The sequence below is a fragment of the Hyaena hyaena genome, unplaced genomic scaffold (assembly GCF_003009895.1).
Source record: "Hyaena hyaena isolate Hyena2069 unplaced genomic scaffold, ASM300989v1 scaffold_53, whole genome shotgun sequence".
Lineage (NCBI taxonomy): Eukaryota > Metazoa > Chordata > Mammalia > Carnivora > Hyaenidae > Hyaena > Hyaena hyaena.
Genome location: NW_024080686.1, coordinates 3106194 through 3120347, shown reverse-complemented (window position 1 = coordinate 3120347; position 14154 = coordinate 3106194). Strand labels below are relative to the sequence as shown.

Sequence of the window (14154 nt, the reverse complement as noted above, 5' to 3'; positions counted from 1 at the left end):
CGTGGAGACGGGGTGCCAATAGCTGGTCTCCACAAAAGTCTGGACCCCCTCCCATGCCCCCTCCTTGAGGCTCCCCTGCACTCTGCGTCAGCTTAGCAGCAGCCGCCTGCCTAGCCCAGGTGGGCAGCATCTGGGAGTGTTGCAGAAGAGTTGGAAGGAATCGAAGAGCCAAGCTGCCCCAAACTATGATCCCTGTGACAAATGCCACAGGCCCCCTTCTACCGTTCTTAGCCACCGTGAACCACAGAGCACCCCTGACGCCATCTTCCTGGGCATCACGTTTCTCTGCATGGTCTCAGCTGTGCCTTCCTTCATCACCGTTCTTCTCTACACCTCAGTTCCTCTTTCAGGGGTTCCTCCATGGCTTAATACACGTTTACACTTATGGATTTATTATTTCCTTTCCGAAACCATCTTTTCTGTCACATCATGAGATTTTAAGCAGGGAGCCCCTGGGGATCACTGGTCACGCTACTCCCTCTCAAAACAAACAAACAAACAAACAAAAACTGCAATTAACACCCACCAAAGAAACCATGAGTGCATCACAGGTTTTATTTATAAGTCTCAAACAAACAAGAATCTTCGTTTAGTTTCTTCCAAGTTTAAATTAACTAACAAAATGGGAAGCCTGGCACACAAGCTACTATTTACAAAAGACAAACACAACTGAAGAAGGTACGTTTTTATTCCGAGATAGGAATAATGGCATATACAAAGGGGTCGTTTCATAAATCTTGAACTAATCTTTTATACTCACGGGCTGCTTCAATTAGGGAGGGAAAAAAAAGATTAAATTCTTAGGTATCATCTTCTAACATAATTTCTTCTTGGACTGTTACCCATGAGAATGCTCAGAAGGGTCTCCGGTGGGTGTGTAGGAAGATGGATGGATGTGGTGCGTTTCTGAAGATCTTCAAACCCTTCCTTTAGTTAGGGGCCGCTCCAGAAGCACCGTGGCCTGGGGCAAGGCAGACCCTGGCCCAGGATCCAGGAGTCGACTTGTCCATCCTTCTGCTTCCATCCTGTGAGGTGGCCTCGGTGACCTTGGTGAGATGAAGCTTCCCTGCATCTGAACCTTCTCGTCCTCCAAGTGGAAGATGACAGCACCCACCCAGGCTGTTGGAAGGACTAAGCAAGATCAGAACTGCGAAAGCACCTAGTCGGATGCCTGGCCCACGGGTGGCGCTCGAACATGCAGGTAAATGGAAGGGGGAGCATCATGGAACATTCCGGCTGTCTTCTCTGCTGTGTCCTCATCCACTCTGATCGGGGCCAAGTGCTTGTACGAGAAAACAAGCTACTTAAGGAGCCGAAAACTGAGCTTCAATAAATTATAGTCAAAAGTCTAATTCTTAGCAACTATTTCATGTCCCTTTGGTGGTTTTCATTGTTTCAAAGCAAGCAATTTGGTCCTCTTTCCTTTGTAAGGCAAAGTCTGTCTCTTCAGGTTGTCCTCTGCAACCCTAATCTCCTTCCTGAAACCCTTTTGGCTTTAAAGAAAGTTTCTTTTCACTTTTGCCCTTTCTAAGAGGTAGGGCATTGACCCTATACTATTTAATTTTCCTAGAATCGTACTTGCTGCGAAGTGAAACTATCTGCTTTACTTTCTCAGAGTGGATGCCTTTGGGCTAGCTTCTGAAAGAGCAGACTTGTAGGCAATTACATTATTCTTATAAAATGACCTTGGTTTTTTCCTGTCTCTAGCCTTTACAGTTAAAAATGTTCTTCTGGAATATTGCTTTGTAGTAAGTGACAGGGAAACCCACATAAAGTCAGCATCCTATCCATCGCCCAACAAGAAGTTACAGGCACCTCTACAGGAAAATCCAAGGGTGATCCTTTAGAACTAACAGAAAAGTCACGTTTGTCCATGGAGGCACGCGGATGACAGAACAGTAGGCAAAGGTTTGTTCTTCATAAAATGGACTTCGATGGAGCCCGGGGCTGTGTGGCACAGCCCAGAGCCCAGGGGGCGTGGCTTTGCGCCCCTGCTTGCCACCCACTCAGCCTCGCTGCTTGAAGACTCCACGCACATGCAGCCCCGGGCTCCTGGCACATAGCACGAGGGGGCCGCACCACGGTCCCGGGGCCATTTCGGCTCGAGCACCCCGTGGATCTCAGGGTCCCTTTAGCCTCAAGGGCACGGGGTTCCGAAGGCTCTGCTCCTGCAGAAAGTCTGCCCGTGTCTCCTTCAGATGTGCCGCCCGGTCAGAAAAAAGAGCGGCCGGTCTTCCTTGGCGTTGGCCGTCTGGAACTCATCCCGCAGCCGGAACTGCCACTCATCTTCCAGCTCGAGGCGGACCACCGTCTGGCGCAGGGAGTTCCGGTCCTGGCAGATCACGCACAGCGTGGCACCTGCATGGGCAACGCAGAGGCGGTGAAGAGAAGAAAGGAAAGCCACAGTCTGGATTCTATGTGCAAAAAGGAAACACGACGTTGTTTGGGAAGGAAGGACCAGACATCCCGGTGGCTTTCCCGCTGCTCCTGGAAAGCTCCATACGCTCAGCGAGACGCACAGCGAGACGCTTATTTGGCAGGTCTGGCAGGTGAGGCAACAGGGAGGCACAATAAACACAAAGAGGAGGAGGGGGCGGAGAACCGGAAGCAGACAGACGACTTGTCGACTTTTCGGATTGCGAACCTGAGCTTTCTGGTTCCAGCCCTGCGCTGGCGCGCCTCCCGAGCTGACCCCACCCCTTCCTCTCCCATGCAAGCCTCCTGCACACCGGCCAGAGGCAGCAACCACCCCCGCCCCGCCCCCAGATTCTCCCTCCTCTCCCTCGCAGCATCCTCGATAATCCCCCTGGTTGGCTCGTTCATCCTGCAAGTGTGTCTCGCTGCCCACCTTCCCACCCACGTCCGGTCCTCCTGGCGCACGACACGCTTCCCGAGGCAGAGACCATGGGAGAAACCTCTTACTCCTTCTCAGGGCCGCATACAGCACTGGTGCTCAGTAAACACCCACTCGACAAGGTCAGAGTGAAGACACCCAAGGACAACTGACGATCGGTTAGGGTTCCCAGCTGGTTGGAAATGACTTTTTTGAGTCCTATAGAACGAATGTCTGTCACTCTCAGCCATCTAGGATGACAACAGCTATGGGAGCAGAAAGGTCAGAGAGCCTCCAGTACCCCCGAGACGAGGAAGACCTCAGGTACCAGGAGGAAGGGACATCTGAAGGGACCCGGGTGCCGATGTTAAGGATCTGGGCTGACGAGGAACACGGAGGTTCAAAATATTCGCCCAAAAGAAAGAGGATGCGTCCTGTATCTACCCACATAGGTATAAGGGAAATACAGCCACCCTGGGATCGCATCCCAGCCTTCTCGTATTTTCCTAGATAATCAGGGCAGTCATATTCCCTCTCTGAGCCTCAGTTTACCCACCGGCAAATGAGGACTAGGCTCAGAAGTCACCTCCTCTGAGGTGCCAAGTGACAAAAGGCAATCAAATCAAGATCCAGGGTAAAAGCATGGGACGTTACCTTTCAGGAATTGGAACTTTTTCAAAAAGCTAGCTCCCACAAAAGAATCACAGAGGTATAGCAGGAGTCCGCTAAACATGAAGTCAGAGCAGCTGATGTTTAGGGAGTGGGGCCGGGAGCTCACATAACACACAGAAATCTGAAAAAGAAGAAATCCGAGAGAAAACATCATTCTTCATGAAACACCCAACAACATTCTGCTAGGGCTTTGCATCTAACAACTACTAACTGCTTGGTCAAGCTCAAGGCCATTGGGGGTGGGGCAGAGACGAGATTTAGTGTTATTTCCAAATCTAGAGCCTCAAAATCCAGTCCAAGAAATTTATCCAGACGTGCCTATTCGTCAATTTGAGAATCAGAAACGTGTTGGCATCGGCATCGGCTTTCATTCCTAACTTACCATATCGGGGGGGCAAACCATGTAACCTCTGTCAGGCTTTCCCTTATCGGCTACGAAGTGGGGGTAAACACCTGAGGCAAAGGAGCTGAGTGGTTACCATCCCGGGTCCCGGATTCTGATGCCTCTGTTTTAGGAATGTCTTGGATTCGTGGACGGGGCAGGGCCCCCTCTGAAAGTCACCTGAGATCCCAGGTTAAGGTAGCAGTCAACGGAGAGCACGGGGTGGCCGCGGTTCCGCAGGGAGAGCGGGAAGAATCGGTGGCTGTGATGCTGGAGGAACTTCTCGAGCAGGAGTTGCGCGGGCGCCGCGAGGAACGTGTGCTTGCTGTCCGGGGCGCAGATGTACTGGGCTGGCACGATGGCAGCGGGGTTGTCTGACACCTGCACGGGGAAGGCGGGGTCAGCCACTCCCAGCCCTCCCCGGAGCACAGAGGCCCCTCCCCAGGCTTCTTCTGGGGTGAGGGGCCCTGTCACGGAAGACTGAGCGTCACAGGGTAGAGCTGTCGGCTGCGAACACACACTTCACCCAGGAAACTCTCTGTCAAGGAAAACTACGTGTTACCAAGGTGGGAGGTGAGAAACGGATGAATGGGGACCAGGAAGAATCATAGGCATTGGCCATTCCGTGCAGAAGACTGGTCTAGAAGAATCAGGAGAACCAACGGACTTTGGGAACGCTCCCCCAAATCCAGGGATGCAACCCTCCGGGAAGGATCGCCTCCCTGTGGCCCCAGATCCTATCCACCTTCTACCTACTCCCAGCACCATTCTTGAGACCACCTGCCAATCTGTACCCATCACCCCTCAGTCCACAGCCAATGTGTTTGCCCTGCTGCAGTCAGGGAGGCTGTTGGCGTATATAAAACTAATCGAATCCTGTGCTGAGCACCCTTCAGTGGTCTCTCGTTGCTCCTAGAGAAAGCCCAGAATGTTCCCATGGCCGCTAAGACCCTACATGCTTCTCTAGCCCATCTTTGCCACGACCCTGCCCTTTATGCTTCTTCCATGCTGACCTCCTGGCTTCTACCTGCTTAGTTCCTTCCCCCAGATTCTTCCTTGAACCTAGAGATGCAGCCTCTTATCCCTGGAGTCTCTGCTTTAATGTCACTTTCTTGGGGACACTCAGACTCCTGCCCCCAACATTCTCAAGAGTAGGTCTCCCAGTGACACAAGTCACTCTTATGGTGCTGGTCACAAGGACACTAGGTATTTAACATCCACCTCTGCTGCAAGGCTACACTGAGCACCACAGAACTCTGCTCATTGAAACTTAATGAGGAAATGAAAATATGTTTTTCGTTCATTTGGAAGATAGTCACATGTTCTAGCTCTCTTATACCTACCCAACAGACAACTAAACCTAGCGGGAAAGACAATGCTCAAAACAGGAATACAGACAAAATATCCAGAGCTAGAAAATTATACTGAGAGACACAAAGAAAAATCAGTTTTAAAAGTACAATAGTGGGGCGCCTGGGTGGCTTAGGCGGTTAAGCGTCCGACTTTCGCTTAGGTCATGATCTCGCGGTTCGTGGGTTTGAGCCCCGCGTCGGGCTCTGTGCTGACTGCCAGAGCAGAGCCTGGAGCCTATTTCAGAGTCTGTGTCTCCCTCTCTCTCTGACCCTCCCCTGCTCACGCTGTCTCTCTCTCCTAGAAATAAAAAAAAAAATTAAAAAAAATCTGTCCAAAAAAAAAAAAAAAAGTACATTAGTACCTTCGATAGACAACGTGGTCCAGATCAGAATCTTAAAAACTGAACTATAAATCTAATACCGTTTCAGTAAGAAATCTCAATGGTGGGGGAGGGTAGGACTTAATGAAATGATTCCCGAGTTCTCGAAGTACAGACTCTCTTTAAATGACTTGCTACTTTTATGGAGACATGAGAATGGACTTCCCTTTCAGAGAAGGCTTCCCACCCTGCTGGTAGGAAGGGGCAGGTGGGTGGGGGCTTGGGACTGGTGTCTGAATTCAGACCTGGCCCAGCTCAGGATAAGGAACCAAGCCCAAAAGGAGTGATGCCTACAAGCAGAGATGAGGCAGGACAGAGGCTGGAAGTCACTGAGACCGGCTGATGTGGTATCACCAGGGCAAAATTCAAGGTAGATGGAGGTAAAAAGCAGAGAACGGGGCTCCCGCCCATGGATGGGAGAGAACCTTCAGGCAGAGATATGCAGCCCTATATGTCTTCCTGGACAACCAGATCTCGGAGGGTTTGCTAGGACTTTCCCCCTGAAATTCTGCAGCCAGTGCTGACCTAACCAGACCACGCCTCTCCCCACCCAGAGGCTGGCTCGGGCACAGACAACACGCTACCAGGCCAGCCTGCCGGCGCCATTCGGTTATCTGGCCAGGCGCCGTCCAGGGGCCCAGAGACGAGCATGGCACCCCACCCCCAGGAGCTCGGTCCAGCAGAGAAGCCAGAGCAGCAAACCCCGAGCACAGCCCAAGACGTGCGGGCAGGCAAGCGCTCACAGGAAGGCTGGTGGTGGCCATGGTGGCCGGGTGCGAACCAGGTACTGGTTAGGATCAGAGATCAGGAAAGAAACCCGACGGCGTGGTTCCCTTCCTAAGGCTCCCGCTTCAAAACCTTTAGGAACACCACCAACGGTCAAGGTCACAGCCATGGTCGGGCCTCCCCGCCAGCTCCCACACCGCTGCAGCCCAGGCAGCAGACTCGGCGGGCGCACTCACCTTGGACGTGATGTGGCAGGACCTGTGCCCGCCCACGGCAATCTGCTTCTTCATCACACTAAAGCGGTTGAACCGGCAGAGCAGGAGACCTGCGCTATGCACCCGCAGGTTGAAGTCCACGTCGTCACACATGAACCTGCTCAGGAGCAGAGGAGGGAGCAGATAGGACTGGATGCAGCCCACGCCCCCAGGCACGCCCCCGAAACACCCCCCAAAGCCATGTGGAGTGCACACGCAGGTGTTTGGGTTTGGTCCTACCTTGAAGACCTCACTCTACAGCGGCATATAAATATCTTGAGAGAGAGAGGGCGCGAGCGTACTCGCATAAGGCGCAGAGAGAGAGGGAGCGAAAAATGTGGGGCTCAAACTCGCGAACCATGAGATCATGACCTGAGCCAAAATCAAGTGTCAAGACATTCAACCAACTGAGTCACCCAGGCGTCCCTCTGCAACAAAATGTTTTTTATAAATCTGAGGGCTGATTTCAGCTCGGGTCATGATCTCAAAATCTGTGGGACTGAGGCCTCTCTGCTATCAGCACAGGGTCTGCTTGAGATTCTCTCTCCCGTTCTGCCCCTCCCCTGGTTGTGCATGCATGTGTGTGCACGCGCACATGCTCTCTCTATCTCTCTCTCTTTCTCTCAATAAAAATAAATAAATAAACATTTAAAAAGCCCTCTAAAACCTGAGGGCTGAAAGCAGGGCCAGAGCAGTGTCCCCGGCAGGCAGCCTCTGGCTCTACTGGCCCCTCAGGGGAGAGGAGAGGAGAGGCAGCAGCCCCCAGGCCTGAGGCCACCGCTCAGAGTGGGCGCTGGGCCAGGCGTGCCGATGGCCACGGTGGGGTGGGACTCACCGGTTCTGGTTGTACTGCACGTTCTGGGTCAGGTCCACGTTCAGAATGATGAAGTCGTGCACATGGCAGCGGGAGAAAGGCTCGCGCACCTGGGCGCTCCCAGCCCTGCTGGACCACTTCCGCATGCCAATGAGGGCATAGTGGGTGATGTTGGGCGACGCCTCGATGTGCTGCATGATGTGCTTCAAAGACACATTTCTTTCCGCCCAGGAAAACTCCCTGCTCAAAAGAGGGAGACTAATGTCCCCAAGCTGATGTGTGAACAGTGGCGGGGCCCTCCGGGCCGGACGCTTACGGCTGGGCAGCGCTGGCGGAGGTGAAGTCCATCAGCACCACCCCCGAGTGCCAGGCGCCATGCTAAGAAGGTCACATCTCCTATCATGTACCCTCACGGCAACCTCATGGCCTAGACCTATCATCCCCATTTTACACACGAGTAAAAAGGGGCTCTGAATAACCTGCCCAGTGTCACTCTACAGAGCTTAGACTTGAACAGCACTGTCTCCAAGACCTACATTCTCCCCAGTCCCCTAAAACACAGCATTTCCTGTTTGCAGACCTGCGGGTAAAAATGGGAGGCAAAGCAAAACTTTCTGCCATGAATTCCCGTAAGGAAACAGGAAGGAAGCAGGTAGTGTGTAGACAACCCCTAGCCCGACTGCCACTGTCTGAGGACTGTGAAGACGACAGGAACACCTGATGACCAGGGAGAGGGCTGGCGAGGAGCTGGGCCCCAGCACGCAGCTCAACTCTTCTGGACCCCAGTTTGCTTTTTCCTCCCAACCCAGGGGCTTAAATAAACTCTTTAGGGCCCTGGCCAACCCAGACATTCCAGGGTGTTAACTGCTGCTCCAGAATGGAATTCGGGAAGGCAGAATGAAGGCTCAGTTCTCTCCCATCCTGCCATTGGAAGAGCATCGGGGAAAATCCTGCGAGCGAAGCCAACTGCCTCCCATAGACCACAGGCAGCTCTACCATCAGGAACACACTTTCTTTCTAGAACAGGGTCTAGTGGTAATGGTCGCAGGCAGGGACCGCCAACATAAAAGAGGTGCACTGGCCTAAGGCTCTTAAAAAAAAAAGCCAAAAATAATCAGAAGTCGTCAGGCAGCCCTAAGTTGAAACATTCACATGTCAAAAATCGCGAAAGGATTTTGCCAACGATGTTAGGAGTCTGTAGGCTCTCCTGAGCCTTCCCTACACTGTGCCCTCTGCTTCCCACCTCCAGGCACACCCCTCAGAGTTCACAGAGTTCAAGTAACACCCACAATAGCCTCTAGCACAGTATTCGTGCCCCTTTGAAAGATAAGAAAACTAGGACCCACAAAAGATTTTAGTTGTTACCCTAATGGCACGCACCAAATAAAAGTACACTTGGGTGTTAGGAATCAGGCGGGGGGCAGGGGGAGGGTGGGGAAGGTACGGGCGGGAATTTCTCGGGCACTGGAGATGTTCCTTGTCTTCAAATGGGAGTTGGTTAAATGGGTGATCAGTGTGTGGAACTTTCTGGATACGTAACATATTTGACATAGATATCTTATACTGAATGTATACTGTGTGATTTTCAGTATGTGTTATACACCAATTAAAGTTTTAAAAAGTTAAAAACTCAAGGGGCGCCTGGGGGGCTCAGTCAGTTATGCATTCAACTCCTGATTTCATTCGGTTCAGGTCATGATCTCATGGTTTGTGAGTTTGAGACCCCAAATCAGGCTCTGCGCTGAATGTGGAGCCTGCTTGAGATTTCTCTCTGTCCCTCCCCTCCCCCAAAATAAATAAAAAATCAGAAACTTTAAAAAAACTGAAAACTGAAAACTACGCTGGGCTTGAAACATGAGGCCGCGATATACAGGGCCCTGTGCACCACACGCTATGCCTTCTAAGATGTGGTGTCCCTGTGGCCCTCAGAAGGTGGCTGAGACTTTCCCACTGAAAATAACAGCTTTGGGGTCCCTGGGTGGCTCAGTTGGTTGATGCACAACTTAGGCTCAGGTCATGACCTCATGGTTCGTGAGTTCGAGCCCTGTGTCCAGCTCTCTGCTGTCAGCACAGAGCCTGCTTGGATCCTCTGTCCCCCACTTTCTCTGCTCCTCCCCTTGCTCATGCTCTCTCCTAAAAAGATAGATACGTATTTGAAAAAAAAAGGAACAGGCTCATGTTCCTTGCAGGGTCAGGAGAAGCATCTCACCTGCTTCTCTCCCCACCACAGTCCACATCCACCACGTTCCACATCACGCAGGAGTCGTCCGAGATCACGATGAAGGGCCAGATGTCCTGTGGCTTGATCCCGAGCTCCTCCTGCCGGATCCTCTCCAGCTCCAGGTTGTGGTAAGACAGCTCCTTGATCAGGAAGTGAGCGGCGCCTGAAATGGGCAAACCGGGCCCACTCTCGCGTCTCCCCTACACGGACGTCTACCCAGGACACGCCCACTCCCTGGTCTCCCTCCAGGGACATCCACCCAGGACACGCCCACTCCCGGGTCTCCCTACAGGGACATCCACCCAGGACACGCCCACTCCCTGGTCTCCCTACAGGGACATCCACCCAGGACACGCCCACTCCTGGGTCTCCCTACAGGGACATCTACCCAGGACACGCCCACTCCTGGTCTCCCCTACACAGACGTCCACCCAGGACACGCCCACTCCCGGGTCTCCCTACACGGACGTCCACCCAGGACGAAGGCCCCATCTGGAGCTAGAACGACTCATCCAGGCCCCAGCCCACGACCAGCCAGTTCCCAATGGTCCTAATCTCCGTCACCAACCTACACACACATCTGTCTGCCCCTCCTTACTTTCTGATCTTTGAGAATGTGAATTAAATCAGTAACCACACACTGAAGAAGAATATAGTTTTAAAAATGAAAACGCCTGATGAAATGTTTAACACATTCATCTCTAGGATATTCTCCCAAAAGTCTCCAAAATTTCTCTTCGCAGAAATATTACCAGATAGGGCACATTAACAAACGCCTACCGACTCCAGCGCTGTTGAAGATACTCGGGAGCACCAGCATGATGTGGTTGGGCCAGTATTTCTTATAAATGGCCATTTCATACTCCTTGACGACCAGCACATGCAAATGGCTGGCACCATCCATGGCATGGTACAGGTTAAAGAGTCCGTGTTCGTGACGGCCAGTTGTTGGCGTGAATGTTGGACTTTTTATATGTTCGTGGCTCTAGAAAGCAAAGGAATGATGAGTGGAGGAATTTCTAAATATGGTCACAATTGCTCCCCTCCCTTTGAAACGGGACTTTGCAGCATCTTCCATCAGGAGATGGAGCCTATTTCTACACTCACTGAATGCAGCTTAGCCTCGGGACGTGCTTTTACCGATAAAACGAAGTGAACACGATGGTGTGCCAGTTCTCAGCCTGGTCTCCTGAGGACGGACACATTCTGCCCTCTCTCAGAGCTCCTGGGGATGAGCTGGGGCTGGTCTGCTGGGGCAGGAGAGACCACAGGGGGCAGGGATGGGCATCCCACTGAGGCCACCCTCACCCGGCCAGCCCCCAGCTGACCTGGTACCTAACCACAGATATAGGAGTGAGCATAACCAAGCCAGGCTACATAACCACAGGGCGGGACGGAGGCCATGCCCCTAGTCCTAAGAATCAGAAGCTGAGGACGTGCTTGTTCGGGAATGGTCTGTTATACAACCCGAACCAACTCGGCATGTATCAGTTACCCAAATGTATCATCCTCCCACGTGAGCATCGAACACGTGTTGAGTATATACTATTCCAGATGATTTAAATCCCATGCAGCCTAGCTCCTAATACACTCGGGTTGTGAATCTCTTATATAAATAACTAGGTTTTCCTCCACTCTTCTCTCAACAAAAAAGTTCTTCTGGCCGAGCGAGGTCTTCCACTCCCTCTGAATTCCCCGGAGCACCTCCCACAAAGCTGGGATGCACGTGGTGCCCATAACCAGTTCTGGGTGGAACTGGCTGGAAAAGAGAGGGAAGGGCAGAACAGAGAAAGCTTCACCACTGCAACAGCCCGCCCCAGCCTACGGGGGAGGGGACACCCTGTAATAAAGGCCCCCATGGTTCTTGGCAACTGTTTTCAGTGCTTGGTGAAAGACTGCCAGGTCTGAAAGCTATTCAACCCTATGGTACTGGCCCTCTGGAGAAGGAAAGGCAGCGTCCCACACAAGGTTCATGTTGGCTGGGGCTGGAGGGAGGCGGCAAGCCGACGCTGGACCTGTCAAACCGAGCGTCCCCACGAGGAGGGCCTCTAAGCATGCGGGTCACAGAGACGATGAGTTATTTAGAACAACCTCATCCAAAGAGGAAATTTATCTTTTGTGCGTGGCGTAACGCACCATCTGGGATTCGCTTCCAAACAACAGAGGAAGGCAGAAGAGAAGGCTAGCCGTGAGAGAGTAGTCATTAGAGCTGGGTAAGGGGCCCTGACGGAGCCATTATCCTACCACCACAGCCTGTTTAAAATAGTCCACAACGGGGCGCCTGGGTGGCTCAGTCGGAGGAGCGTCTGGCTCTTGATTTCGGCTCAGGTCATGATCTCACAGTTCATGGGTTCAAGCCCCACACTGGGCTCTGCACTGTCTGCACAGAGCCTGCTTGGGATTCTCTGTCTCCCTCTCTCTCTGCCCCTCCCCTGCTCATTCCCACCCTCAAAATAAATAAACTAACTTCTAAAATGTTCCACAACAGCTCATTCAAGACAAGACGGGGAAGGGAGTCCCGGCGCCTCTGTCAGTCATTCCAATAACACTCATGAGGAGCTTCTGCAAGAGCGAATGCTGCCTCCGGGTACAGAATGAGGACACTGGGGCTCAGCGACATTCCGTGACAACTCAGATGACACAAGCAGAAAATGGCAGATCAGGGCTGGAACTCGACGGGGTGACCCTAGCGCCCAGGCCTGCACCACGTTCAATCACACTCCAGTCCCCACCTGCCCATGACTCATCAGGCAGCCACAGCCTCCCGCTCAAGTCACCTGCAGCCACTCTGGGCCCCCCTGCACTCAGAGCCCATACCTTGTCTGTGACGAGAGGCAGCCGCATGCTCTCCAGCTGGCCTCCGGGTTGGCTGAAGACGAAGTGGTGCTCCTTGGACTTGGGGATGATGAAGTGCAGCTGGACCTCCTCTCCTAGCATGGAGTAAGAGAAGGCAAAGGCGTGCAGGGTGGACTCATAGAGCTGAGGTGTGGGGGGAGAGGACAGAGCTTGTCATGAGTCCAGCCTTACCTCCCAGAAGAACCCAGGCCCGCCGTGGCCGTGACAACACATAGGTCATTGCCACCTGCCCCACAGCTCGGAAAACCCACGGGCTGGCCGCGGTCCGACACGCAGACGCCCAGGTCTTGCTGCAGGGCCGCCTCACCCCAGGCCACGCCCACTCGCTGCAGACTCCTCCCACCCCTCATTCTGATCCCGCCCTACCCAGTGACGTCACATCAGGCCCCGCCCCCTTCCAGACCCAGACCAACTAATACGTTCACACCGCACGTCTCGCTGTTTAATTCTGGTAGAGGTCTTTTCCCATCACAGGCATTGTGCGTACTTATTAAACTATCAAACATTGCGTGCACTTGCACACTTCTGTCACACTCACCGTCTGGGCCCCCTTCCACCCCTCTGGGGGATGTAATTAACAATCCCGTGAAGCAGGGACCGTTACCGCCCATTATGGATGTGGAAACGGAAACTCAGCTCTTGGGCTCACTCCTCCCCTCAGGGTGTAGCCTCACGTCCCCTCACCCCGTCCCCTCACCCCGTGTCTGCCCGCACCCTCCACGTGGCTCTGCACAAGGCTCCTCCAGGCGTCAGCTCAGGCATCCCGACGGACGCTCCCTGAGCCCCTCCCCAGACCAGCTAGTATGCGCGGGGGCACTTCTGTGAATCCCCAAGACCTGGGGCGGGGGGGACACAGGCCAGGGCACTCGGGCTGTTAACCCCCACTGTGGCTTCTCTAGAGCCACAAAACCCTCTGGGGACAGAGATGAGACAGAAATAGATTTTGAGCTGGGGAGGGAGCATAGGGAGGTGTAACTATTTCATAAAACAGATCAGGGAGCCCCGAGAGGAGGGAGGGGAGGGAAGAGACCCCAGGGTGAACAGAGGCGCAGGGGGAGGGCGTGTACCCCCATGGGCCCCAGACCTGAGCACCCCAACACGCGGAACCAGGGTTTCCCGCGCTCGGCTCTGTGAACCCACTGCAGATGCCGGCAGTGCTGACCATGACTAAACCCAGGGTCTCTCCGGTTCTTTAATGTCAAAATCAAGAAAATGCTCTTACGCTCTCTGCTTTGACAGAAAAACTTCATCTCCAAGGGGAAAACATGAGGACAGTTTATCTGGAGCAAACAGGATTATTGTTTTTAATAATAACTGCTCATATATATTTTCTAATGTCGTCTACGGTAAAATCGCATAGTTGTTTTGTTTTGTTTTTTAAATCATTCTGAAAGAAGACGGATGCTACTTCAGCGACGGCTGAGCTCCATGCAGGGCAGATGGGGGAAAATTAAAGCCGCTGTCCACTGTGCCCCTCTGCAGAAAGGGACAGACACGGCAAGCTGAGGCTCAGGCCACTGAAGGCCCTTCTGGAAGCAGCCAAGGGTGTGAGCTCCCCGCACACCAGCTCCAGCCGCTGCTCTGTCCCCTTTCCCTGTTTAGGCCTGAACTGAAAACCAACACTATACATAAAACCTCACCTGCTTTCTGCTTCCACACAACCA

The 14154-nt window shown here is 53.0% G+C and overlaps 1 protein-coding gene across 7 annotated transcripts in view; it reads right to left on the bottom strand.

Annotated features, from left to right (window-relative positions):
* Positions 1-539: 539 nt before the first annotated feature.
* The window catches only part of GREB1 (growth regulating estrogen receptor binding 1), a 149311-nt gene continuing 135696 nt past the window's right edge, over positions 540-14154 (bottom strand). For all 7 annotated transcript variants that reach the window (XM_039231043.1, XM_039231047.1, XM_039231049.1 and 4 more), the window contains 8 exons: positions 12452-12613; positions 10415-10619; positions 9623-9797; positions 7435-7653; positions 6582-6717; positions 4068-4268; positions 3488-3626; positions 540-2358 (listed from right to left, as the gene is read on the bottom strand). In XM_039231043.1, coding sequence (XP_039086974.1) covers positions 2195-2358; positions 3488-3626; positions 4068-4268; positions 6582-6717; positions 7435-7653; positions 9623-9797; positions 10415-10619; positions 12452-12613 — 1401 coding nt within the window. In that variant the 3' untranslated portion in view covers positions 540-2194. The remainder of the gene's footprint in view (positions 2359-3487; positions 3627-4067; positions 4269-6581; positions 6718-7434; positions 7654-9622; positions 9798-10414; positions 10620-12451; positions 12614-14154) is intronic.